Source organism: Pleurodeles waltl, unplaced genomic scaffold (assembly GCF_031143425.1).
Source record: "Pleurodeles waltl isolate 20211129_DDA unplaced genomic scaffold, aPleWal1.hap1.20221129 scaffold_84, whole genome shotgun sequence".
NCBI lineage: Eukaryota > Metazoa > Chordata > Amphibia > Caudata > Salamandridae > Pleurodeles > Pleurodeles waltl.
In genome coordinates, this window is record NW_027150398.1 from 2,054,609 (window position 1) to 2,082,080 (window position 27,472).

General features: G+C 46.4%; 1 protein-coding gene across 8 annotated transcripts in view; it reads right to left on the bottom strand.

Annotated features, from left to right (window-relative positions):
• LOC138281254 (autophagy-related protein 13-like) overlaps positions 1-27,472 on the bottom strand; it is a 363,183-nt gene that overhangs the window by 154,272 nt on the left and 181,439 nt on the right. For 4 of the 8 annotated variants that reach the window (XM_069219574.1, XM_069219575.1, XM_069219577.1 and 1 more), the window contains exon 9: positions 22,723-22,821. The exons of the other annotated variants lie outside the window; for them this stretch is intronic. In XM_069219574.1, the coding sequence (XP_069075675.1) occupies positions 22,723-22,821 (99 nt within the window). The remainder of the gene's footprint in view (positions 1-22,722; positions 22,822-27,472) is intronic. 8 annotated transcript variants of the gene reach the window in all.

Below are 27,472 nucleotides of genomic sequence, written 5' to 3' on the forward strand. Positions count from 1 at the left end.
ACACTCTTCAACTGAGGGTGGGGAACCAACCACATATCAGGGGAAGTATCAGGATCACTGGCCTCCTCTAAATCCATACATTAACTGTGACCATTTGTAAAGAAATGGCTCCCTGTTGCAGTTACCCCCCACTTTTTGCCTGATACTGATGCTGACTTGACTGAGAAGTGTGCTGGGACCCTGCTAACCAGGCCCCAGCACCAGTGTTCTTTCACCTAAAATGTACCATTGATCCCACAATTGGCACACCCTGGCATCCAGATAAGTCCCTTGTAACTGGTACCTCTGGTACCAAGGGCCCTGATGCCAGGGAAGGTCTCTAAGGGCTGCAGCATGCATTATGCCACCCTAGAGACCCCTCACTCAGCACAGCCACACTGCTTACAAGCCTGTGTGTGCTAGTGAGAACAAAATGAGTAAGTCGACATGGCACTCCCCTCAGGGTGCCATGCCAGCCTCTCACTGCCTATGCAGTATAGATAAGACACCCCTCTAGCAGGCCTTACAGCCCTAAGGCAGGGTGCACTATACCATAGGTGAGGGTACCAGTGCATGAGCATGGTACCCCTACAGTGTCTAAACAAAACCTTAGACATTGTAAGTGCAGGGTAGCCATAAGAGTATATGGTCTGGGAGTTTGTCAAACACGAACTCCACAGCACCATAATGGCTACACTGAAAACTGGGAAGTTTGGTGTCAAACTTCTCAGCACAATAAATGCACACTGATGCCAGTGTACATTTTATTGTAAAATACACCACAGAGGGCACCTTAGAGGTGCCCCCTGAAACTTAACCGACTATCTGTGTAGGCTGACTAGTTTTAGCAGCCTGCCACAAACCGAGACATGTTGCTGGCCCCATGGGGAGAGTGCCTTTGTCACTCTGAGGCCAGTAACAAAGCCTGCACTGGGTGGAGATGCTAACACCTCTCCCAGGCAGGAATTGTCACACCTGCGGTGAGCCTCAAAGGCTCACCTCCTTTGTGCCAACCCAGCAGGACACTCCAGCTAGTGGAGTTGCCCGCCCCCTCCGGCCAGGCCCCACTTTTGGCGGCAAGGCCGGAGAAAATAATGAGAATAACAAGGAGGAGTCACTGGCCAGTCAGGACAGCCCCTAAGGTGTCCTGAGCTGAGGTGACTCTAACTTTTAGAAATCCTCCATCTTGCAGATGGAGGATTCCCCCAATAGGGTTAGGATTGTGACCCCCTCCCCTTGGGAGGAGGCACAAAGAGGGTGTACCCACCCTCAGGGCTAGTAGCCATTGGCTACTAACCCCCCAGACCTAAACACGCCCTTAAATTTAGTATTTAAGGGCTACCCTGAACCCTAGAAAATTAGATTCCTGCAACTACAAGAAGAAGGACTGCCCAGCTGAAAACCCCTGCAGCGGAAGACCAGAAGACGACAACTGCCTTGGCTCCAGAAACTCACCGGCCTGTCTCCTGCCTTCCAAAGATCCTGCTCCAGCGACGCCTTCCAAAGGGACCAGCGACCTCGACATCCTCTGAGGACTGCCCCTGCTTCGAAAAGACAAGAAACTCCCGAGGACAGCGGACCTGCTCCAAGAAAAGCTGCAACTTTGTTTCCAGCAGCTTTAAAGAACCCTGCAAGCTCCCCGCAAGAAGCGTGAGACTTGCAACACTGCACCCGGCGACCCCGACTCGGCTGGTGGCGATCCAACACCTCAGGAGGGACCCCAGGACTACTCTGATACTGTGAGTACCAAAACCTGTCCCCCCTGAGCCCCCCACAGCGCCGCCTGCAGAGGGAATCCCGAGGCTTCCCCTGACCGCGACTCTTTGAATCCTAAGTCCCGACACCTGGGAGAGACCCTGCACCCGCAGCCCCCAGGACCTGAAGGACCGGACTTTCACTGGAGGAGTGACCCCCAGGAGTCCCTCTCCCTTGACCAAGTGGAGGTTTCCCCGAGGAACCCCCCCCTTGCCTGCCTGCAGCGCTGAAGAGATCCCTAGATCTCCCATTGACTTCCATTACAAACCCGACGCTTGTTTCTACACTGCACCCGGCCGCCCCCGCGCTACTGAGGGTGAAATTTCTGTGTGGACTTGTGTCCCCCCCGGTGCCCTACAAAACCCCTCTGGTCTGCCCTCCGAAGACGCGGGTACTTACCTGCAAGCAGACCGGAACCGGGGCACCCCCTTCTCTCCATTCTAGCCTATGTGTTTTGGGCACCACTTTGAACTCTGCACCTGACCGGCCCTGAGCTGCTGGTGTGGTGACTTTGGGGTTGCTCTGAACCCCCGACAGTGGGCTACCTTGGACCAAGAACTGAACCCTGTAAGTGTCCTACTTACCTGGTAAAACTAACAAAAACTTACCTCCCACAGGAACTGTGAAAATTGCACTAAGTGTCCACTTTTAAAACAGCTATTTGTCAATAACTTGAAAAGTATACATGCAATTTTTATGATTTGAAGTTCCTAAAGTACTTACCTGCAATACCTTTCGAACAAGATATTACATGTTAAATTTGAACCTGTGGTTCTTAAAATAAACTAAGAAAAGATATTTTTCTATATAAAAACCTATTGGCTGGATTTGTCTCTGAGTGTGTGTACCTCATTTATTGTCTATGTGTATGTACAACAAATGCTTAACACTACTCCTTGGATAAGCCTACTGCTCGACCACACTACCACAAAATAGAGCATTAGTATTATCTATTTTTACCACTATTTTACCTCTAAGGGGAACCCTTGGACTCTGTGCATGCTATTCCTTACTTTGAAATAGCACATACAGAGCCAACTTCCTACACCATTGTAATGCAGTAGTAAAGTGCCTTTATTAACACAGCCTCCCCCACTTTTTGCCCTAGTACTGATGCTTTTTGGCCTTAAGTGCACTGGGGCGCTGCTAACTAGGCCCTCAGTGCCAGTATCCTTTCCCTTAAAACACGATAATTGTAAACCAACTGCCAAGAACTTTAGCACTCCTCTAAGTCTCTAGTAAATGGTACCCCTGGCACGTAGGGCAAAGAGAGACTCCCAGGGTTGCAGCACAGACTGTGCCACCATAAGGGACCCACACACAAACAGCACACAGACTGCCACTGCATGATGTGTGAAATGGTGCAAACAAGACATGGCACACTCACTGTCATGCCAAGGTACACTGCATATATATATGTATGTGCCAGTCCCCCTCCAAGCAGGCCTTGGAGCCCTAGGGCAGGTTACATTATATTATATGTGAGGGTCCATTTGCATGAGCAGATAGGCCCCTGTGATGTCTAGTTCCATTGTTAGATATTACAAGCAATCAGCCAGCCTTCTTAAGGATATGTTACTGGGCACTGGTCATTACCAGTTACCCAGCTACATGATGGCTGCATCAAAACTGATTTGGTATCAAACACCTCGTCTTAATAAATCTGTACTGATGCCAGTACCTGATTTATTAAGAGATGCACCCAGGCGGTACCTACTAATATCTTAGTGTGCTGGCTGACTGGTATCGACCAGCTGCCGCCACAGACAAGTTCCTGACCCCCTGCAGGTCACAGCCAGTGCTCTCAGAGGCCAAGAACAATGAATGCCGGAGGAAGGTGATCACAGGATCCTAGCAATTAAGCACATCCAGCAGGATGTCTAGAAATTTAGCATATGAAGTCCAGGGGCTTCAAAGCCCCTGACACCTTTAATATTAGAGCCAGGCTTCCGTCCAGGTCAAGACCTGGGGAATACAACCCCCTGCCCTGAGGCCCATTTGGCACCAGAGTAGGCGAGAAATTAGATATTCAGGAGGGGGTTGCACTTCTAGGCCAGTTACACCCCTAAGGCGGGCTACCTGATGTGCACAGCCAAGGAAGGGTTTCCTCATCTTGTTTTTGGTGAAACTAGGAACTCTCAACAGGAAGTAGGCATATGGGGGTGTTGTCACCAAAGGGGTGCCCTACACTCCCATAAACGCCCCTAAATTCACAGGGTCCCCTGAAACCAAGAGGTCAGGTCCGTCTATTAGGGACCCGAAGAAGGACAAAGAAGAACAAGAACTGAGGGCTTCCCCTGGACTTGGCGCCAAACCCTGCCTTGCGGCGGAGACCTCGACAATTGCACCGACTCGACTTATCCAAAAGCTGTGCATCCTCCCCAACACTTGGAGGCCTGCCCAGCACTTCAACAACCAGCTAACATCTCCCTTGGAGTGGAGGAGCCATGCCCCTGCATCTGCAGGCACCGACAGAGTCTGCCAAATACTTCGTTTTGCTGGCCGTCGGGCTCACAGAGGGAGGATCTCATCAGAAGGAGGTCCCCGTGGTTCCAAGAGATCAGCACAGTCTCTCCAGCGAGTTTCAGGAAGCTAGATCCTTCAGGAGCCTCCCTTCACCAATACCCTGGGTACCACAGCAGTTGCCGCAACCAAGGCTTGCTGAGTGTCTAGCCCGTACACCACCCCGGCTGAAGCTGACCCACCGACGAGTGGCCAAGCTGTTCTGTTTTCTTACCCTCTCCAGGTCACTCAAGCAAAGTGAGAGCATCTGACTACAGTGACTCACGGAACCAAACATCTCTGCACCTGAGCCTCCCAGCCCAGGTTTACATAAACCGACTGAGTCCCTATGCCACAGAGACCCTCAAGAGCTGAGTCCCCTTTGGTTTCCGCCAGACTTGTCCCCAAGTCCCACCTTGCAGCCTTTTTGTTACAGGTACCCTGCCATTGACTTTAACGCACAGCGCTCAAAGCTACCAACGCGATCAGCACCTGTGCAGCCAGACTCACCAGGGCATATAGCACCAAACTGCAGGTGGTTTCTTGGACCTTGACCTCTAAGCACCTGAAGCACCAAAAGGCACCCTCCAGAAAGGGTCACAAGTATATGTATGCAGTGTATGTTTCTCCCATAGGATAACATTACTGTGTTCGAGGCTCATGCCGCAAATCAGACACCCGTTATTTTCATTGTTTTTCTTATCCAATCTTTAACACCTAAACTACTTACCCAATATCGATGATCTTGGTGTCTAAATATATATAAAAATCTGTGTTATTTTTCTAAATTGGTTTTGGATTTCTTTTTGAGTGTGTCTTATTTATTGACTGTGTTCGGACAACAAATGCTCAACAATCCCCTCTGATAAGCTTAAGCTGCTCGACCACACTACCACAACTAGCCCACTTGGGATTATTAAAGTAAGACCCATCAACCAATAAGGGTCATCTGGACTTTTGGCACTGTGTACCCCTACATTGGCACACTACATAAAAAGCCAGCTTCCTACAGTTCCTATCATTACCACTGTAATCTCCTGGGGGTAGACGCCGGTCTGAATCCGAACAAAACAAAAACAATGAAGCCTCTGATGATGGCCCCATGACAGTACTGGTACAATGGCAGAATTGAGCTGTACAGGAACCGGGTGCACTGGATCAAAGATGGAGCACAACCTTGGTCGGGGTCGAGACAGATTGGGTTCGAGGTCGGACATCTAAGTCAGCAGCAGATGCCCATTGGCACTGGTGATGGAGATATTACAGCCAATAAAATAGAGACCGGCATAGATCTCTGAGCCAGAACAGAAGTCTGCACTGGAGTCGCTACAGAACCTAAGACGGGTTCTAGGGGTTTAAAAGGACTGAGGGCAGATCCGACAACCGTGACCTGACTGGAGGCCACTGCAGATCCTTGGTGCCTGAAGGCGCACCAGAGGGAGCCTGAGGAGAGCCAAAAACATGCTACATGAAATCTTTAAAGGACACAACTCGCTGTGCTGTCGCGGATGACCCAGAGGACTCAAGGTACATTGGAATCATTTGGAGATTCTGCTCCTCAAAGAGGGATCGGGAGAGAGACCGACTGCCACCTTGACACCCTGGCAATTTCTTTTGAAAGAAAGTGGTGGGACAGAGTTGAGCCTCGATTTGCCTTCCTATGTTCCTCTTCAACTTCGATTCAGCTGATGAGTTCAAACGCAAGGAAGATCTGTCCCAGGATCGAACGCAACAGCAGGTCTGCATCCTTGACTTGGGGTGGAAGTTATAAGAGGTCTGTGACATGTTTCAATATTCAGCGACAAGCAGTGTTGCATCACAGTCCAGGATCACCTTTGGGTGCATGAGGGGGCATTCTTCACATGACTTAATCATGGCCCAAGCCCGAAAACCAAAGACACACCTCGCATGAGTCTATTCTCGACATCTTTCCGACAGTCAGGGCATTGTTTGAACACGGAGCTGAAAACCTAAGAAAAAAGGGAAAAGAGCACTAAATCTTCCTTCAAAGGCTTGAAAAGAAAGGAAATGACATCAGCATGCCCTGGGTTGCACTTATATGCAGCTCCAACCCATCACTTCTGGTTCAGAATGGAGCCAACATGGAGCTGAGCAGCATGTGAAAGCACTGCTAAAAAGTTTAAGGATCCAGTCTGGCGTCTGGGTATCTTCTAAAGGTGAGAAATCAAATTCATTAGAAGCTATGCTCAATGGGAGGGGCAAAAAGAAGAGCAGCGCAAGTCATTAAATAAAACGCTATCAAGTGAGACTGACAAGACAGTCAGCCAATGATAAGCAATGGGCTCTAAGTATTGGTACTTAAAGCAGCAGCAGAGGTTATTAATAGACAAGACCTTTGTTTTCAGAGAAGCATTCAGACAAGCAGCCACTAATCTGATGACATCACAAAGGAGGGGAGGTTGTTCGAAGATGCCAACATCAGTGAAGTATGCACAGTATTCACATATTGAGTATTACCATCTCAATAGCACGAAGATCAGGGGTCATGTACTGCAGAAGACACAGAGGCTTGGTTCTGAATGTTTGTGTCTATCGGTATAGCACCACTTTAGAAAGAGAGTCCAGGGCACTTGTGTAGTCAAGAAAAATGCATCTGTTTCAATAACATCTCGTTTTTGTTAAACTGTGTGTAATTTATTTTTGGGCAAGAACCCCAGGGCCATCACTCCATTGAAAACAGGAAGAAATGAGCACTGCTTTTCTTCCAACATGGAATGGTGGCGTGCAGCAAACTTAATTCAGTGTGCTCCTGGTTCCTTGGTGAAGACCGCTCTGGGCACGATGTGGGAGCAGTCATCACCCCTCCTCGTTTTTAAGCACAGAGGTAAGAACACTTCCACAATAGTCCCTTTTGTCATTTCAAGAGAGCCCCAATTCTCCACTCGTCCCCTTCCAATAATGGTCGGGGACCGCTCCATTTGTTTCATTTTCAGACTCATCCCTCCCTTGCTCAGTGTGGCCCTGGATGAGGTGGGGAAGACTATGGTCTCTGGCGACCACTTCTCTGCGCAGACAATTCAATAAGATACTCCTGGCTAATTCTGCAGCTCCCAGGGATACCCGCTTTTAAGAAACACGGTCTAGTGGCAATCTCAAATGTCACGTGTCACTGGCTGCATAAGCACATTTGTAACAAAAACTCGGGAGCGAGCCAAAGTACAAGTAGGCGACCAATGCCAGCCGAGGTGGGTAGAGGAGAGGTAGGAAGAAAAAGCACGGAAAGGATAACCTTTCGCTGAAAGGAAATGCAGCATCAAGCAGTGAACAAACGAGCACTAAACGCACACTCATCCGGGAGACAGCAGACAACAGCATTTCACACAAAGGGCAGTTACAGGGAATGAAACAGTAATACAAGAGAGTACGGAAAGGAAATGGGTAAGAATGGAAGAACCAAGCAACATAAGGTAATGAGGTGTGGAAACGAAAATCAGAAGGAGTGCCACTAGTTTTTCAAGCCACGCTTCTGTTCTCACACTGAGTAAAGGGGGCGATAATGGGGTGTGCAAGTGGAAAATAAGTGGGTACAGAAGCAGGACCCAATAAGCCTCTCAAGGAGAGGGACTGTAGTGACCAACGGGAGGGTAATGAGGCATCAAGGGTATAATAAGGTGACTGGTTTAGCCGCTGCTACAGACACAGAGTGGGTCCTGTTACAACATGGCTGTAGAAGCCTCAATCAATCTAAAACAGATCCCTGCGCAAACCTTAGATCTATATACTTTACAATCAAATCCAATCTGAATGGACAGTTTGTAAATGCAAATAATGTTAAGCATGTTGACATGTCTATTAGCGCACTCTTCACAAGTATGAACAGTTCACCCCAGTAGTAGTGAAGCGTCACACTAGACCAAATGAAAAGCACAGAGAGAAACTACAATGAGAGAACCTGCCATTTTGTACCAGGATTGGAAACTGCTTCCTGGAACTGTCAATACAGAGCACTGTGCAGCAGACGCTGCTTATGCATGAACAGAAATATGCAACGCGGACCCCCTGGTCAGCCCAAGATCGCACCCTCATCAGTGTTATCTCTTGCGGACAAAGCTCGTGTTGTCATGCTTTGACCAGAGGTGGAGGAGGAGGTGTAAAGGTGTTGGAAGGAGAAGAGAGCCTACAGACTAACATTAACCACAAAGGTAGCACTTGTCCTACTGCCACAATGTGACTGTGGGAAGATTCCACAGCCCAGCAATACAAAGAAGGAGGGGAAAGGGCAGGATCGAGCAGCCTACGAGTTTGGTTAACAGGTTTCCTTCGACCTCAGGGCTAAACTGTGTACAGAGAGACAGCAAAGCATCCTAATCAGAATGTGTGTGTGGGACAGGTTCTGCAGCCCAGTGCGTGCTTGGAGAGGGCTACAAATGTTGCCACAGCTTTGGTGGAAGGTGCACAGGCATTTCAAGCAAGGGACTTCCATTGTAATGAACAGCAGTGGTGTTTACAGAAAGAAACCCATCTCGCGATGAAAGATGTGAAGAAAAGATCTTGGGAAAAGAATGGGGAAAAAACATCATTCACTTATATACAGAAACCTGGCAGTGGATTTGTTGGTAGCCACCAAGACATTGAGGCTAGCCAAGAACAGCATGCAAGGTCCTAAGTTCCCAGAGTTGAGTCTTAAATAAACTTGAAACTGCAGCTAGAGAGCTCTGCAGGACTCAATGCTGCTCCCCTGAAACTGATTTGTGGCAGCTGGAAGAGGGTCGAGAAGAGGGAAGAAATTTGTCAAAATGTTTGCCTGGCACCGGTCAAGCTTGGAAATTCTGGGTGGCCAATAAGGCCTGGAATGGCTGGAAACACAAGGAGATGTTTAAGTTGCACTATTGTGGAAGGCGGCAATCACTGTATCCTAGAGCTGCACACAGAGAAAAAAATGGTCTTCATTCATTGTCTCAAAAGTGGTGGGATTGCTCTTCCTGCTTGACAGAATGAGGCAATTTGATTTCTTACAAATTAATCATTTTAAGCAGATTAAATTTACAAAAAGATCCATTCACCTGTCCTTGGTATTGACAAAGGCCTTGAAAGGATGTTACTCATATTCATTAGAACATAAGAAAGAATTTGGTCTGTCTTACTGCAACATCCTTCTCAACAAAGAAGTAAAATAGGATAAAAGATACACTGGGTGTGACATGAGACAAAGAGGCACAACATTTCTCTGTACTACATAAACGAACAAGGCAGCGAAGATGGGATACTAACTTGGTCCATCAGCTCAACACTGCTCAGGCTTACCAGCAAGACATTCTGAATACATGGTGGTATGAATCGCATTAAATCGCCCTTTTGGGGTGTTAAAGGAGGCACGGGTGCACTATACCATGTGCAGTTACTTGGTTTATCTGAACTGTACAAGGCAACTGCTAAAGCATAAAAACTGATATTGAAGAAGACAGGTTAATAACAGTTTGTAAAGCGCTCAATTGCCCCAAGGTGTCTAGGCGCTAGCGTCCATTAATGATGTTAGAAAACAATCCAGCATAGATATTAAAAGAGGATGTGCTAGAGGGGCAGAGCCTGTGAGAAGAGCCAAGTTTTAAGTTGCTTCCTAAAATGCAGATGGGTATGTGGAGCTTTAAGAGGCAAAGGCAACTTATTCCACAGTTTAATGGTGACAAAAGAAAGAATTTCTGCTTTCCTGATTTGAGTCATTACCATTGATTTAGTGGAAGTAGAACGAAGGGGTCTTCTGCGGATATCCCAGCGGAATTTCTTTCTCAAACAGAATGAGCCAGAATCGTAAAGGCCTTTGTGTACCAAGCAGAGCACCTTAATAGCAACTCTTTTTCTGACTGGAAACCAGCATAGTGCCTCAATAGTTTGGGAGACCTTGGGATCTTCATGAGAAGGCGAATAGCTGCATTTTGAAGTATTTACAGTTTATTCATCTGCTTTTGTTGTATGCCCACATAAAGGGCTTTACAGTAGTCCATCCTGGACCTGGAGAGCACTAATGCTGTGATTACTCTTTTTTGTAAATCAAATGGGATGAACGGAGGGATCTTTTTCAGTGTTCAAGAGGTAAAGGTAGGTCAATGTAATTTTATTGATCTGTTTTGAGAATGTGAGATCTGTGTCAAAAATCATCCCCAGATTTCAGATTTTAGTGGCTGGAAGGGGAAGAGGGCCAAGCTTTTGTGGCCACCATGTAGGATTCCAAAAAGTTGTTACCTTTCCAAAAAGGAGGACATCTGTCTTCTCAGAGTTTAGTTTGAGACAATTGTTTCCCGTCCAGCCTACTATCTCACACATACACTTGCTAAAACATTTGGAAACCTGCGTGGGATCGCCTGAGATTGAGACTACAATTTGTGTATCAGCTGCATAAGAAACAGTAGAAAATCCAAAGGATCTGATCAATTTGGCCAGTTGTACCACTTGTATATTAAAAAGAGCCAGGGTCAAGGAGGATCCCCCAGAGACAGCACATGGTAAAGTGAAGGATACGGATGTAAAATCTCCAAAAGTTACAATTCTCTATTTGAGATAAATGATATAAAAAGTTGAAGAGACGTTCCTCCAACACCACGCTTTCAAGTCATTCAATAAGCACAGAGTGGAAACGGTATTGAATGCGGCCGACAGATCCAGCAGAATTGCTGCCACTTTCCTCCGCTGTCCATAATCAATCTGATCTCTTTACGTGCTGCGACTAGCACCGACTCAACCCCACGGCGCATTATCTAAAATCTTATTGTCCAAAAAGGATGAGAGTTCAGAGTTGACATGATTTTCCAGGATCTTCACTGTAAAGGGAAACCGGGAAATGGGTCTGTAGTTTTTGACCTCATTGGGATCAAGTGAGGGTTTTTTCATTAAGGGAAGAATGGAAGCTTTCTACCAACCAGTCCGGAAGATCACAGCTTTTATGATCGCATTTAAAAGTTTAGTAAGATGAGCCGAGACTGTACGAGTTACTACCTGCAGAATATTTAGCAGACCGGGATCTGAAGGAGAACCTGATTTAGTGGCATCAATATTTTCTCCTCATTAAGCAGAGGGAACTCGTGAAGGGTAGAATGTAAAATCTGTGAGCCATCCAAACTATTGCCCATGGTTTTTGTGTTCTGGCTGGGATTACATTTGCAGTATATTTCCTTTACCTTTTCTTGGAAAGATGTTATTTTATTACACATAGTTTAATGGGGTACCAAAGTGTTTGGGGGTATTAGGACTGGGAAGAAATGTCATTGCTTTATATAGTTCCTTAGCTGAGTGTTTAGCCAGATTAATAAATCTAAATATTTCACAGTTAAAATGAACTATAATTAAACTGTTGTATCCTGGGATGTTTTGTATGTATTTGGTTCTCTCTGCCTCACAGTAGCTTTTCCTCCACACACATGCTTGACGTCTGCATTTCTATTTATTTTTATTTAAAAGGTTTGAGATCTGCAGAGAACCAGGGGGCCCTAGGTTTGTTTTTGCTGTGTTGATCCAGTCCTTGTAATTGGTGGAAGCTACATTTAGGTTAAGTTTCTATACTAGGATTTAACCACTTCCTCAAATCCAGATAGATTAGCTAAGAGGTGGTTTCGTGGCAATTTCAATAATTCTTAATATCTCCTCCAAAAAAGGCACTGATCTCCTGGGGGAACAGAGAATGACTGACCCAGATCAAGAGCGAACTCTCCAGAACACAAACTCTTAGATCAGTGGTTTTTAGCCTGGGGTCCACTGACCCCTAGGGGTCCTAGATGCCTCTTTGGGGGGCCACAACTGTTCAGAGAATTAAATATTATTATAAGATCAATAAGGTAGGTGTACTTAAAAAGGCAAAACTGAAAGTTTTAAAACAACATGTATATGTGTAGTAATTTGAATTTGGTGCTAAACGTTAAGGGGGTGTATGCTTAGCTTGATGTGTGGGAGCAGCAAAGGTACAACAAAGAGCCTGGAATGGACATTTCATGGTTGTAATTGAAGCACTGATGAGCTCCAACAAAACGACCATACTGTACGGGCAGGAAAGAGAAGTGACAAGCAAGCCTAGCACATCATTTCATCTTTTAGAAATTAAACAAGATTTTGAAAAGCGCAAATCTTCCCATTTTAAATTTTAACTTTTCAAAATATTTTTGTTTGTGAATTAAATAACAATGTTATCATGTATATTTCGATTATGTAAACTTGTTTTGAAGTTCAGTACTAGAAACTGCACAGTCCAGGGGTCCTTAGCTCCCAGCAGTGATTCAACAGGGGTCCAAATAAGTCAAAATTGAGAACAGCTGCAGAGTAAAAGCACTTGGAGTGAATGGTCCAAAAACATTGCTTATAAAAAAAATAATGAATAACCACACATTCAACTGTACAACTCTAAAAACAAAAAACATGGTGCCACAGCAATAGTCTGTGTGGTTACCAGAACAAGTTACTTACCTCATCTTTCTAGATGACTCTAACCACAGATTTCTCACCTATTAAATTCCATCCCTATCCCCTAGTCCATCGAGGCGTCGGACTGGATCCAGAAATGTTCAAAGCAGTTGCTGTCATGAGCCGATTGGTGGTGCCACTAGCTCCTCAGCAACATCGCAACATCGCACCATCCCAGGACGTGATGACATTGAACCAAACTCTTAAGCGTGTTCAGGAGTGAGTGCAGACAGACAGACTAACTTTTTAGAACCCTAAAAAAGCTTTTTAGAACCCTAAAATTCCACTCAACAGAGCAGCTATGAGGAAAACAGATGAGGAATTTCTGATGGATACTTCTAGCCCGAGACTACTCACCTTTTCAACAGATGTCAATGCAATGCCTCTTAAAAGGTGCAAGACCAGAGGAGTGAACTTGCACAAGTAAGTGTTGCAGGACTGACTGAACCAAATGGCCCTCCTTGCGGACTTGGCTGTCAAGCCAGTAATGCCTGGTGAAGGTGTGAACAGATACCCATATCGCAGCCTGGCAGATGTTCTATATAGCAACACTTCTCAACAAAGTCGTAGTTGTGACCTTGGCTCTAGTAGAATGAGCCTGAAGGCCATTTGGGCGTCCTTTTTAGCCAGTTGTAGTAGGTTTTAATACACAAGACAATCACCAACACAAAGTTCAATTTTGGACCACCCTGTCCTTTTATGTACCAGCAAAGCCAATATCTCCTCTGAGAGCCTTAGAGTGCTTAGTTTAGAAGTGGAGAACTCTTCTAGGGTCAAGCCTTTGAAGTTTTTCCTACACAGAAGGCAGACAGAGTGTTGGACTGTCCAATGTTGACGGGCAATATCACCCACTTTTGGCAGAAAGGAGGTGCAAGAACGCTGCACCAATTTGTCCAGTATGAAGATGGAATATAGAGGTGTAGGAAGCTGGCCTAGTGTGTGGTGGGTACCTATGGTACTTACACCTCATACCAGGTCCTGGTACACCCTGTTAGTGAGGTGTAGGCAGTGCCTAGAAGCCAGGCTCTCTAGAGGTAGCTGTGGATGAGCAGCCAAGGCTTATCCAGGAGACATGCAATACCACTGTTGTCACACATCACTAACACACATGAAAGTAAACACTCAGTGTTACAAATATAAAGGTACTTTATTTTAGTGACAAATACCAAAAAGTACTAGAGAGGGACCCCTTCAATAGGAGGTAAGTAACACACTAGATATGTACACTAGTAATCAGAAATAGGCATAAAAAGTGATAGAAAACAGTGCAAATAGCAATAGACAATAGTGACCCCAAGGGTAGCCCAAACCATATACTAAACCAAAAATAAAATGATAATGCAGTCCCCCCACCTAGGTAAGTGGAATGTATAGAGGGGAGCTGGGGGAACTAAGAAACCCCAAAGGTAAGTACCACAATACCTCCCCCGCCCCAAAGACCAGGAAGAAAGGAGTAAGTTACTGAATTTTCCACAAACCACCCAAAAGGACGAAAAAGAAGATAATGCAACACCCAGACATGACTGCAAGAAACCAGCACTGGATTCCTGAAGGGGAAGACCTGTGGAAGAAGGGACCAAGTCCAGAAGTCACAGGAGTGTCCGGTGGGGGCAGGAGCCCGTTGGCTAGGTGACCAATCCCCCTTTCAGGGCTATTTAGGGTCTCTCTCTTGGGTGGGGTCCTCAGATTCGGCCAGGAAACTGGAACTGAGTTTGTGGGGGCACCTCTGCTAGTGCAGGGGTGCCCTCACACACACACACACACACAGGTACCTCCACCCTACTCTCTGGGCTACGAGGGCCTACCATAGGGGTGACTTACAGTGACCTGGTGAGGTGACCTGTAGTGAGAAGGTGAATGCTCACTAAGATTGTTCACTATTAAAACCATATTCCTCATTGCAGTGGCATAATACATCCTGCAGCCCTTGGGGATCCCCTGGTAACCCAATGCCTTGGGTACCATATACTAGGGACTTACATGGGGGCACCAGTATGCCAAATGTGGGGTGTATGGGGTTTAAGTAACCAAGTTTAAAGGGAGAGAGCATAATCACTGGGGTCCTGGTTAGCAGGATCCCAGTGAACACAATCAAACACACTGACAACAGGCAGAAAATGGGGGTAACGATGCCAAGAAAGAGGGCACTTTCCTATATGAGGTTACACTGACAGCACCTGCAGCTCATTTACAGGATGCACAGAAGTAACTGCAATGAGGAATACGGTTTTAATGGTGAACAATCTTGAGGACTGGGACATACTAAAGAGCACTGGAGGGAACCTATATTTGAGCACCTTTAAAACAAACCTAACACAACAAGGGACTTCAATAATGAAGCTTGGTCACGCAAACTTAGTAAACCTTTAAGGGTGCTCACTGCAAAGCAATGCTTGGCCAGATGCAAAACAAACATCAAAACATCTACAGATTTTGCCTGGGGAAGGTCACCTTGATGGTCTCTAGATCAGGCTATGAACTTCACTCTGTGACCAGATTAAAGATTTGATAGATGGGCGCCCAGGCACAACGGTGAGATACACGAATTCCGCAAACAGATCAAACCAGCTCAGTTGCTGAGATAAGAGTCCTCCCAAATAGGCAGGAGTAAAAGACAGCAGATTGCTAGGACACCTTTTTAACAGATTCTTATGGCACAATCCAGGGCTACAAGAATGATCTAACTCCTGTCTATTCTGACCTTCAGAATTCATGGCAGAAATGCATGCAGGAGACCAGACTCCCACTGCAGGTGGCATGTCTCTCTTAGGAAGCCTCTTGGCAGAAACTCCCATGCACAGTAATCATGCTACCGTGCAGTCTTGGCTGTAGCAAAAAATACCTAGCCAGGGTACGCCTCACCGGGCGAAGAAGCCTTCAGTAACATGAGGGTGAAGGCGCAATTTGTGGTCCACCAGATGCCGTCTACTGAATGACTCAAAGCTCCAACAACCCTCAGAAGCATCAGTTCTGGAACCCAGGAGTAAGCCCTACACATTGGGTTCATAACCTGAATATCTGGGACTCACTTGGAGGGGTTGGTAAGGTTTTGCATGCCATCATATCCAGGAAGGCCCTTGTGAAAGGGGTGCCCTGCCCTATGTAGGCTGCAGCTAGGACTTCAGATTTCTTTTTAATGGAAAAGCGTAGTTTTCATAAGGGTGACCGCTGTCTGCAGGTGGTCTGCTATTGTGCAATAGCGTGCCTTCAGCAGCCAGCCATTGATATATAGCAACACATGTATTCCAACCTGCAAAAATGGGCTGGAACCATTGCCATCATATTAGCAAACAACTTAAGGGCGGAGGTAAGGCCGAATAACAAATTAGTGAACTACAAGTGTTCAGACCCCACCAGAATCTGAAGGAAGCTTAGGTGCGAATGCATGAAGGGTACAAGAAGGTACAGGTCTTGCAAGTCAAAGGCCACCATCCATTTTCCTGAATCGAGGATGGAAAGAACCTGGGTCAGGGTCAACATCTTGAAATTGTTATTCTGAAAGGTGTTCAGAAGTCAAAGGTCTAAAATTAACCTGATCCCTCTGTCCTCTTTGGGAATCAAAATATAGCAGGAGTAACACACCCTGCCTTTCTCCACCTCCAGGACCCTCTCCAGGGCCACGTTTGCAAGCAGAAACTGAACTTCCTGATGCAGAATGGAGGTATGATCTGCTGAAGTCCAAACAAGATGCAGCAGAACATGAGGGGGGCGGGTGTGAAGGAAAGCACAGAACCATCTGCATCACCCACCAGTCTGATGTTATGACACGACAGCTGGGAAGGAAACAATACTGATCCTAGCAGGCCACTGTGACCATGGAAACGGAATCAAGGTGTGCTGGCGGCAGCAGGGGAAAAGGCCTGCTGTCCACAGTGCTGCCCAACGCCGCTGCTCTGTTAAGCCACAAAAGGGCTGTGGTGGCTGTTGCAAGGGTTGCCGCTGAAGAAGGTGAGGCTCAGGAGTATTCTCTGAATTTCCGGTACTGCTGATGGAACTGACAGTCCAGAGAGAATAAACTTGAAGGAAAAGCAGTAGTATACTTTTCGTTAAAGAACTGCAGTGCAGTCAGCTTTTCAATAACAAGCCTTGAACCGTCAAACGGTAAATCCATATGGGTTTCCTGCAAGTCACCGGAAAGTGCAAATGGCCGGTGCCTAAGTCGTCAGGACAGAGTCTGGTGCTGCCGATGGAAGTTTAGGGCAGCTCCGGTAAAAGCGTAGAAAGAGGCCCAATGTGGTCAGTCACCACCAAGGGGTTGTTTCGGGTAGACATTGTCCCTAGCAAACTGTCTGCAAAACAAGTTATCTTCCAAACAGACAAAAAGCTAGGATGGGAGCCCCAGATCCTGATGTTAAGTCACAGGGGTAGCAACTTTATACAGTTCCATTTCATTACATTTAACAGCCAATGGCACCACCTATCAACATGCGGGAGTAACTGCTTTGAATAGTTCTGGAACCAGTCTAGCGCCTTGAGAGGAAAAAAAATCAAGCATGGGAGTATGCAGACTAAGTATGCAGGAAAGACATGTAAATACATATGCCTTTTGTCGTATTGGCTATAGCTTTAACAAATTTTTTTGTTAACTTTCAAAAGCACCTGATCATCTCAGAAAGAGAATGGCAGGAAATAAACACAAGTAGTATCCTTGGCAGCAGTAAAGCTACTCAGAAGCATGACCCTATACATGCCTGTGCTAAAGCACAAGGGACCTCCATGTTACTTACCTTCAGTAATGCTTTTTTTCCGGAAAGAGTCTGTATCTAACTGCAGATTTCTCACCTTAGAATATACCCCGGCCCCAGACTGGATCTGGAAAACCTTGAACAGCACCTCTGTGCAACATCGGTTTCCTTTGTGACTATTTTCACATAACTTCTGAATGGTTTGTGACCAATGTGCTAAATCTAATGGGATCTTTTAGGTGAAAAACCCAGGTCACAGAACGGGTAAGATGGGACCGTCGGTGACGAATCTGCAGTTAGTAAGAGTCTTCACCACAAAAAGAGTTACCGAAGGTAAGTAACTTGTGTTTCTCAGCGATATCTAACAGCAGATTCCTCACCTTAGAATAAGTATCAAAGCAATATCTCCCCGGAGAGGGGTCAGAAAACTGGCTTAAAAGCACATGATTCTGGAGAACCAAATGGGCAAAATGTCCGCCTTGAAGGACCGGACTGTCCAAGCAGTAGTGTTTCGTGAATGTGTGGCATGACTTCATGTAGCAGCTTGACATGTCCAGTAGTAGGGGTCTTGGCTCTGGTGGAATGAGTTGTCAAGCTGACTGGAAGTTGCTTCTTAGCCAGCGCATAGCACATTTAATGCAGAGTGCAATCCATCGAGAGATGGTCTATTTTTGCACTGCCTTGCTTGTTTTGCTCCAGCGAATCCAATTAACAGCTGATCACACACCCAATATTCTTTGGTGTGAGCAATGTAAAATGAGAAGGCTCTTTTTGGGCCCAAAAGATTGATTCTCTATCTCATCTTCCTTGAATGGATGCAGTGAAGCACAAAATGTCTGCAGCATAATGTTTTGGCTGACAAGGATTGGGGAGTGGGGGTCGCCACCTTCGGCAGAAAGGGGATAGAAGTCTGCAGAACCAGTTTGTCTGGATAGAAGCTGGTGTATAGGGGGGTTAACAGAAAGAGCTTGAAGCTCACCCACTCTCCTTGCTGATATAATGGCCACTAAGAAGTCTGTCGTTAGTGTCAGAACCTCAAAGGGCAGCTGGGCATGGGTTAGAAGGGAGAACACAGAAGAAATGTTGAGACCAAATTAAGGTTCCCCTTGGGCACAACAGAAGAGGTAGGTGGGAACAATGCTGTAAGCCCTTAAAAGAAGTGTCACAACATTGGAGTTAAAGAGAAAGGGCAAATCCGACAATATAAAAAAAGCAGGAATGGCAGACAGTGCCCACGGCAAGGCCCTGTCGGGCTAAAGACAACACAGACGGCAGCACTTCTGACAGAAAGGCACCAAGCCACAAACTTGTCTGAATGGCAGGCATATACATTATATATTGTGGGATGCCTTGCTGCCAGAATAACACTGCAGATTTCAGAAGGAAGAGTGAAGACACTGAACTGTCACTGCTCATTCCCCAAGAGTGAAGGTGCACAGTGTGCAGGTTCGGATGCATGACCCTGCCCTGTTGCTGCGACAGGAGATTCTCCCAAAGGGGCATCGTAACCAGAGGACAAATGCTCATGCCCTAGAGTCCTGGATATCATACTCTCCATGCCCCATCTGGGGCCATGGATGAGTTGGAACCAGTTGGTTCTGATCTTCTTGAGAACTCGGGGCAGGAGTGGTATTGTTGGAAAACCGTACAGGAGTCCCATTCAAAACAGAATGTGTCTACATTCTGAATCTCTCCTTTTCTAGGAAGGCATTGATAGAGCAAAGAGCTAGGATAGGATGGAGGCCTGCAATTCTTTTGTGGCACCAAAAAGTAGCTGGAATAGCAACAACAACCTACTTCTGATGCAGATACCATCTTGATGGCTACTTTGTCCAAAAGAGCCTGCACCTCCTGACATAGCAAGCAGAGGTGGCCCTCCATCAGACGATCTGAAACAGGTGGCAGAGTTGTGGGGTTTCCAGAAATGGAAGGGAGTAATTCCTTTTGGCAATTTGAAGCACCCACTTGTCCGATGTTATCGCTTGCCATGTGGGCAGGAGGCTGCAGCAGCTGGAGGAGTGGGGAATTGGACTGCACGCTGGCTGAGTTCCACATCCTCTGTGGGAGCCATGTCCACGGGCACGACAAGGCTGGGAAACCTGATCACTTTGGGGGTATGGCTGGTATTGCAGACACAGCGGAGAGCCCCAACCATAGCCATGGAAGGCAAGAAACGAGGAGTGTGCGTGGTGTGGTGCCAGGGAGGATCCCAATGACCTGGTCGTGACTCAACTATCCTTAAAGAGCTCGAGAGCTGTATGGACCTTATTGCCGAACAGGTGATAGATATTAAAGGGCATGACCATCAAAGATGACTGGACATCCCCCGAGATGCCAGTTGATCTCAGCCAGGCGTGGTGGCGAAGTGCCAATGTGGCAGCAACGGCCATGCCCAGGGAGTCGGTGGTATCCAATCTACACCAGATGGTGAACTTTACTGCATCCCAGCCATCAAGAATGGCCTGATTTAAGTACGGTACAGACCTCCTCCTAGACCATCGGCAGCACCTGTACAACTGTGTCCCTTGAGGTTTGGGCCTACCATCCCAAGAGGCATTTGTGTTCACCGACCGCAATACTAGGCTGGTGAAAGAGAAAATTCCCTACCCGAAGGTTTAGAGTCTATTGGATTCCCTGTCCAGAGAGGTAGTAGGGAACGCAAAGGGGGTTGTGAGTGGCAGCCGAGGTCTGCACCACCAGGCTTTCGGGGTTGGGTGCTGAGTGAGGAAAGCCAGGTCTCCAAGAGCAATCATCCTGTTCACTAGAATACCTGTGCAGGGCTTGGCAAAGCCTCCAGAGGATATTCAGGACGGCTTCATTGAAGGGAAGCAGGTGCTCCACAGAGGATAGCCCCCTTTGAAGCACCTCTCTCACAATATTGGTCTTGAATGGAAGGAGCTGCAGGTCGAGGAGCTCTGCTGCCTTCCTCACCCCCATGGCGGAGGATGTGTTTTCTTCTGTAGTAGGTCCCGGAGGTGAGACCAGGCCAGAATCTGGAGACGTGTCCAGTCCACTGGCTTCTTCCAGCTGCTCATACCACTTGTCCTCATGGTAGGAGAGGGTCAGTTCATCACGAGTCATGGAACTAGTAGCCATTTTCATAGCCATCCCCAAAATCCAAGTCCGTTCTGAGTCTGCCAAGGGACATGGGCACTATGTACGAACAGGATGGTTGACCTGGTCAGGTCAGCGCTAGAGTCGACACTGAATGACGCACAGGCAGTGCTGTCTCTCGCAGTTAGACAGGAGGGTGGGCTCTGCATCATGGGGATGTCAGCAAAGTCAGATGTGGCATCAGGAGGATAACTCCGGTGTAGGTCTCGGTACCCGACTCAGTCTGGATCCGGGGGTGGACCCAGAGGGCCCCAGCTAGCATTGGAAGCGGGCTAGCTGGCAGTATCCAAGCTGGAGCACCTCTCGTGGCTCCATGGGGCCCCTGGGCACACAGAGGGAGTAGGTGACCTAAAGATGGGAGTGCATGGCCTGATAGAACTCCGTAAGTTGGACGGGGTCACTCCAGCTCCAGGGAATTGAGGGAGGTGCGGTGCAGACCCAGCCTCTAGCTCCACAGGGGGAGTCCGGGAGCGGGGCATAGAAGCACACGATAAAGAGGAGGGGAAGTTGAAGAATGCTTTGACTTGTGTTTGGTCTTCCTGGACTTAACTTCAATGATGACAACTTCGATTTGGAAGACAACCAATCATGAGACCAACTCCATGAGCGGGCCCAAATCTCCCTTAGGACCGAGAAAGTTGCAGTACTTCCTTTGTCACTAGGGGTCATTGCTCGCTCCCGGATCGCCTTCAGGTGCATCGACTTATAGTCGGCTCAGGCAGCAAAGATAAGCGAAGCGGGGATCAGAAAAAGATGTGTCTGTGCCATTCACCATGAAGTGTGAAACCCATAGGCTTGTTTGGGGGACATAGCCATAGAACAAAAGGAGTCAACAAAAGGTTGAAAAAGTGGTCAAAAAGCGACTGAGGTAGTTCTCCGGATCCACGCTGTTAGGGAAGGAAGAACAGAACTGATGTCGGCACGCTGGGGAGGCACCGATATAGGCACCATGCACGTCACTTCCAACACAGATGACATGGATGTTGAGCTGCAGAAGGCACATACTGGTGCATAGCGCTACTGCTCAAGATTTTACTGATACAATCTGATGCCTGTGGAATATTCTAAGGTGAGGAATCTGTGATTAGAAGTCTCGCCCAGAAAAATCAAGTTGCTATCCTTGCAAAGCAACAGACTGCAAAGCAGCAGGTAACCTGTGAAGAACATGGCACATGATTTTTCACCTATGTGCGTGTTTTTTGTGTAGATTATCTCTTGTGCACACACACCACACAGTGGAGTAAGCAATATTCGCACCAGCATGTCGAAGTTTGGAAGGGAGTCTAAACGAATGCAGTGCAAGCACAAACGTTTGAGACAAAATTTCAGACTAATGAAAGTAGAAACAGAAATCTGTGTTCAAAATATCAAGCTTATTGATTTAAAGTATAATCCCCCCACTTCCTCACAGTACCAGAGTGCATTCTAAGTGGGTCTACTAAGACAGGACAGTATCCCAGAGGACTGGGTGAGATTCTATGTTGGGAGGAGAGTTTCCTGAAGTAGACATGGCAAGGTTTAATGAAATGGCTGCAAGGCTACATGTTGGGAGTAACGACAGTGAAATATGCAAAGCTGTCAACCATTCTACCATGAAATCAAGAAAGTAAAAAGACAGGAACAGTGTGTGGCTGTTCCCACTAGCTCTCTTCAATGAAGTATGTATGAAAGATTGTGGATTACCACGGTCTGGTTCATCACGTGACAGGAAATGCGTCATGCAGGGATATGTCTATAAGCTCTTGCGCAAACCTCTCCTTGTTGTTACAGGGATACTTGGGCAGGAAGTGTAAGGGTAAGGGGCCTGAAAATATGTAATCTGTGGGACAGGGGCTTTAGGAGGGTAGGAGATGGAAGGGCAATTCCCTGCTCTTTCCTAACTTGTAGTTGGAGACATTGAGGAAGTGGGAAGATGGCTTGAGGAATGTGCAAAATATTCCCAGGAGTGTGTCTAGATCTCCACAGGACTATCGCTCCTGGGGTACACTAATGAAAAGTAGTCATGGAGGCCTCTTATCATGTTCCTTCTCATGTGCAATTTCAGGACAGCACACAATGGATGTTTGAATGAAGTGGATGATGTTATACTAGATCTCTTCAACTATAGTTTGGAGGTGCCTACTTAGGTGGATGGGGCGTTGTGTGCTGCTATGCTACCCTCCCTCACTTGTAGATGCAAGCTGAAGATGCTTGGGTGGTGCAATTCTTTGTCTTTCCTCACCTGTAATTACATGGGTATACGAGAAGGGAGGAGGGGGCTGTTCCTCTCGCCTTTCCTCACCTGTAGTTGCAGGGATGCATGGGCACGGTGCTGGGAAAAGGCCGCTCCACAAAGTGATCAATAATTATCCCCGTGATTGGCTGGGTCCTCTCAAACTGCCTGCAAGGCAACAAGTACACCAGGTTATTTGCAGGTCCAGGCCAGCCTCATCTGGCACTTAGTCCCATCACCCACACCCTTAAACAACCTGCTGGGTGGATAGACCCAGACTTCTCCTGCTCAGGGACAGGGACCTTCCACAAATAAACTAGTGGCCTTTGACTAGATGCAACAACACACACAAAGCTGCGCAGCTACCTGGTGCATCAAACTATACAAATGGCAAACATAAAACTTGAGAACTTCTGGAAGAACCGGACATGATGCTTTGTGTCAGGAGCGTCTGAACTTCAATGCTGCCGTCTGAATTACTGATGGGTAGGTGGGGGGCTTGAGGTATTGGGGTGGCGGATCATGGGCTTCTGGAGACTGACGGGAAACTGATTTTGAGTGATTGTGACTTTAGGCTGCAATGTGTAATGCTTACTGTCATTGTTCGCTTTATTTGCAATATAAAGATCTTTAAGAAAAAATAAAAAATTAAATTAAAAAAAAAAAAACTTGAGAAGCTCAGTTCCACTCATACCTATGAACCAGTGCAAGAAGTCCCTGGACTAGCAGCCGGAGAGGGTGAAAAAGAGCAGACACTCGGAGCCAACAGCGCGCACTGGAGCACTTCTCCTACAAGATCTATACGGCACCAGGAGTAACAAGCGCACAGAGCTGGAATGGAAAGGACAAAGCGCAGAGAAGCCAAGGTTTCAGATGCAAATGCTGTGACGGTGGCCTGGACGTAGTCACTGATGAGCTTGAGGTGTTCTAGAGGCGCTGTTTTTTTACCTCTAAAAAATAACAATCATACACTAATAACCTATGGCGACTGCTCAGCCTGTGTTGATAGAGCCAGCACCTAGGATAACCCAGCATGAATTCAGCAGGGTGTCCTAACAAGACATTCGGGGAAATACAGGGTAAATTTATTCTCTCGTCCATCCTATGCCTGTCGGTAATGTAAAACCTAGGAGGCAAGAAATGACGTTATCTGAGCGTACGTATAAAACAAGGGCCTGGGGGCTGTATGGCAGGCAAATAAGTCTGCATGAGGGTCACAAATGGTGAAAATACAATTCCTGCAAATGGCAACAGACGGCCCCAACTGGTACTTTCTTGTAGGTGGTATTTAAATCAATTAATTGCAGGGAGGCTGCCTCTTGGCGCTACTCAACCCTCTCCCACTTTAGCGATCAATGGCAGTCTCAGTATTCAACAATCACCATGAAGGTTCACACCCACCCACTAGCAGGGCTGGTAACTCAGCGGAGACGAAAAAGTGCTGGGGATAAAGTGACCCAAAGGGAGTGGTGCTAGGAAAAACCATAGCACAGTCCAAAACAAGAGGTATGGAAGTGGTGCTACACTAACTGACAACTGCAGCCCCACGTTCAGAAAGCACAGCTAGGCACAAACAACCTTGGAACGGTTCAAAGAATGAGACAAGTTATAAGTAGAGCATAGATCTCTACCATGGTGGAGCCAGGCCAATTAAAGTGCTTTTCTAGGGACTCAAAGGGGATCTTAAATGCATTTATGGATCCACAGGGCTGCTGGAAGCTGAGCAGAGGCAGAACAGGGCTCAGGGTTTAGGGAAGAGTGTATCTAATGCAGTGGGGTACCTAATGGTGGGGTGCAGTGGGCATAGTGAAGTGATGAACAGAATCATCTGGTGCCTTTCAAATGTAACTTAAGTGAAGAGAGTACAAATGTAAGCATACCACTTAAAAGAGCAAATCTGGCTGCACCTGCTTTTGAAATGGAGAGAGCAAGTGCGTGGCTGTGTAGGGCTCTGGAAAGCACTCATCCTTCCCTATGCGGATTCCATGACAAGTCAATGTACAGTTGGCGTAGGGTTGTGAGTATCCCCAAGTGAGCATTACAGCCACGCATGTTCACTACTAGGCCTCCCTGTTAAATGCTTTGAGACTCCTCAGCAAGGTTCAGAGGTTGAGGTCCTATGATTATTCGGTTATTGTATCTCTTCCTCGAAGCCCCCCGTTTAGGTTATAAATGTTAATCATTTAGAAGTGAATGTGCTTGTTTAAAATATAATTTACATTTATTATAGGCCATGTTTCTGTGCAAAGCGATAATAAGTGTGCTTGTATATATTCAGAGTATTCATTAAAAAACAGCTGAAGAAAGATTCGTGGAAAGCTGATAATGAGGGGTCTAGTTTACTGTTGACAGAACAGTCTTTCACAAGGAAAATAAAAATAAGCACATCAGCCTCCTTTCTACTAATCGTTTATTCTAAAAAGGTTCAACACCACCTAAATAATGTTATAAACGCTGGACGCAGAGTGTCATTAGAAGGGAGGTGTGTGCCATGCGACAACAAACACAAGAGGCCCCGCAGGACTGAAGGCATTCAGCCTTCCCTTGCTCTGCTCAACAGCCCAGCTGCCAGCACAAGAAAAGAATGTCAGACTTGTGAACACTGTATGTATTCAAAGAGCTTTATAAAGTGCTAACATAGCCCAAAGGTATTGGTGCGCTGTGCACAGCAATAGTAGGCCATTAGAACATAAAGCCTTACTGTTCACACAGGTCTGCAGTCCAGAACCCACTCTGTAGCTCAAATCAGGTTTTCCTTTTAGTGTGAAGATTAGCTTAGTGAATACAAGAATGAAGGTCTGACTGCTATAAAGATATACAGCGGTGTTATACAACAAATATGTTTGGACTTTTCCTGTTCAAGCTTTTGGGCAACATTAAATCTAACATTTGGTTTACTTCTATTGCAGTTACAATTCATATTTTCACTAGGATAGGATTTGGATTTTAAGATACATCTTCAAAAATATATCCAATATTTCCTACTGTTGTTGAGAGAGAATGTTCTTAATGAAAGAGGATCTGGCATTTCACGGCCTATCCCTGTGATTCCTCATAGGATGATCGTCAACTGAAATGCATCTCTCTCAAATATTGCTCAGTGGGTTGTGGGGTGGTTGCAGTCCTACTGGCTTCCTGTCTCAGATTGGCGCACTGAAGTTCTTGGTGCTGAGGGATTAGAAAAAGAATTCTGGGCTGTGTTCTAGAGGATGATCGACAATAATGTACCTGAGGGAGGCACACAAAATGCAACCATCTTTCAGAAAGTGGCTGTTTTGTGGTACTGGAGGGCAGATTGTATTAAAGGGTCAGGGTTTTCTAGCTAGCACCCTCGGAGCGGTGTGGTGAACCCTTTCCACTTATAGGTTCGCCCAGCCTCTCACAACCAGGGTCTTTCATCTGCGTCAGCTGTAAGTGAAAGGGATTCATTCGTGAAGTGAGCAGAGGGGATGGCGCATGCTGAATAAGTGTGAAGTCTAAGTGTATGTTTAACATGGTAAAGCAGGTGTGTGAGTGTGTATATCAATATAACACTCCCCCAGGTCCTGCCATCTAGTGTTGGGCTCGGAGTGTTACAAGTTGTTTTTCTTCTAAGAAGTCTTTTCGAGTCACGGGACCGAGTTACTCCTCCCTTTCGGCTCCATTGCGCATGGGCATCAACTCCATCTTAGATTGTTTTCCCCGCATAGGGTGAGGTAGGAGTGGTAGAATGAGGATACTAAAGATGTCCATGCAATGGAATAGATATGTATGTACATAGTTTGTGCTAAAGGAATGTTTATTTACATATATACAATTGCAACCTAACCGGCTACAGGCTCCCGGGGAGGTGAGAGGGTGCATGTGAATCTGCAGCGGAACATGCCACGAACAGATGTACACTGGGTAAGTGACATTTTCCGTTCAATGGCATGTGTAGCTGCAGATGCTGTGCATAGACTACAAAGCAGTAATCCTCCCCAAAGTGGTGGTCAGCCTGTAGGAGTTGAAGTCATTTGAAATAGTGTTCTTAGTACAGCCTGTCCTACTGTGGCTTGTTGTGTTGCTAACACATCTACACAGTAGTGTTTGGTAAATGTATGAGGTGTGGACCAAGTGGCTGCCTTACAAATCTGTCAATGGTATGTTATCTAGAAAGGCCATTGTTGATCCTTTCTTTCTAGTGGAGTGTACCTTTGGTGTAATGAGTAGTTCTCTTTTAGCTTTTAGGTAACAAGTCTGTATGCATTTAATTATCCATCTGGCTATACCTTGTTTGGATATAGGGTTACCAGCATGGGCTTTTTGGAATGCAACGAACAATTGTTTAGTTTTCCGAAATGGTTTTGTTCTGTCTATATAATACATTAGTGCTCTTTTTATGTCTAATGTATGCAGCGCTCTTTCTGCTACTGAGTCTGGCAGTGGGAAGAAGACAGGGAGTTCCACAGTTTGGTTTAAATGAAACGGTGAAAGGACTTTTGGCAGACATTTTGGATTTGTGCGGAGAACCACTTTATGTTTGTGTACTTGTATAAATGGTCCTTCGATAGTAAACACCTGTATTTCGCTAACTCTTCGTAGTGAAGTGATGGCTATTAGAATTGCTACCTTCCAAGTTAAGAATTGGATTTGGCAAGAATGCATGGGTTCGAAAGGTGGGCCCATGAGTCGTGTAAGTACAATATTAAGATTCCACGAAGGTACTGGTGGGGTTCTTGGAGGTATGACTATTTTTAATCCTTCCATAAAGGCTTTAATAACTGGTACTCTAAAAAGTGACTGTATGTTTAATCTGCAGGTAAGCAGAGATTGCAGTGAGATGAATTTTGATGGAAGA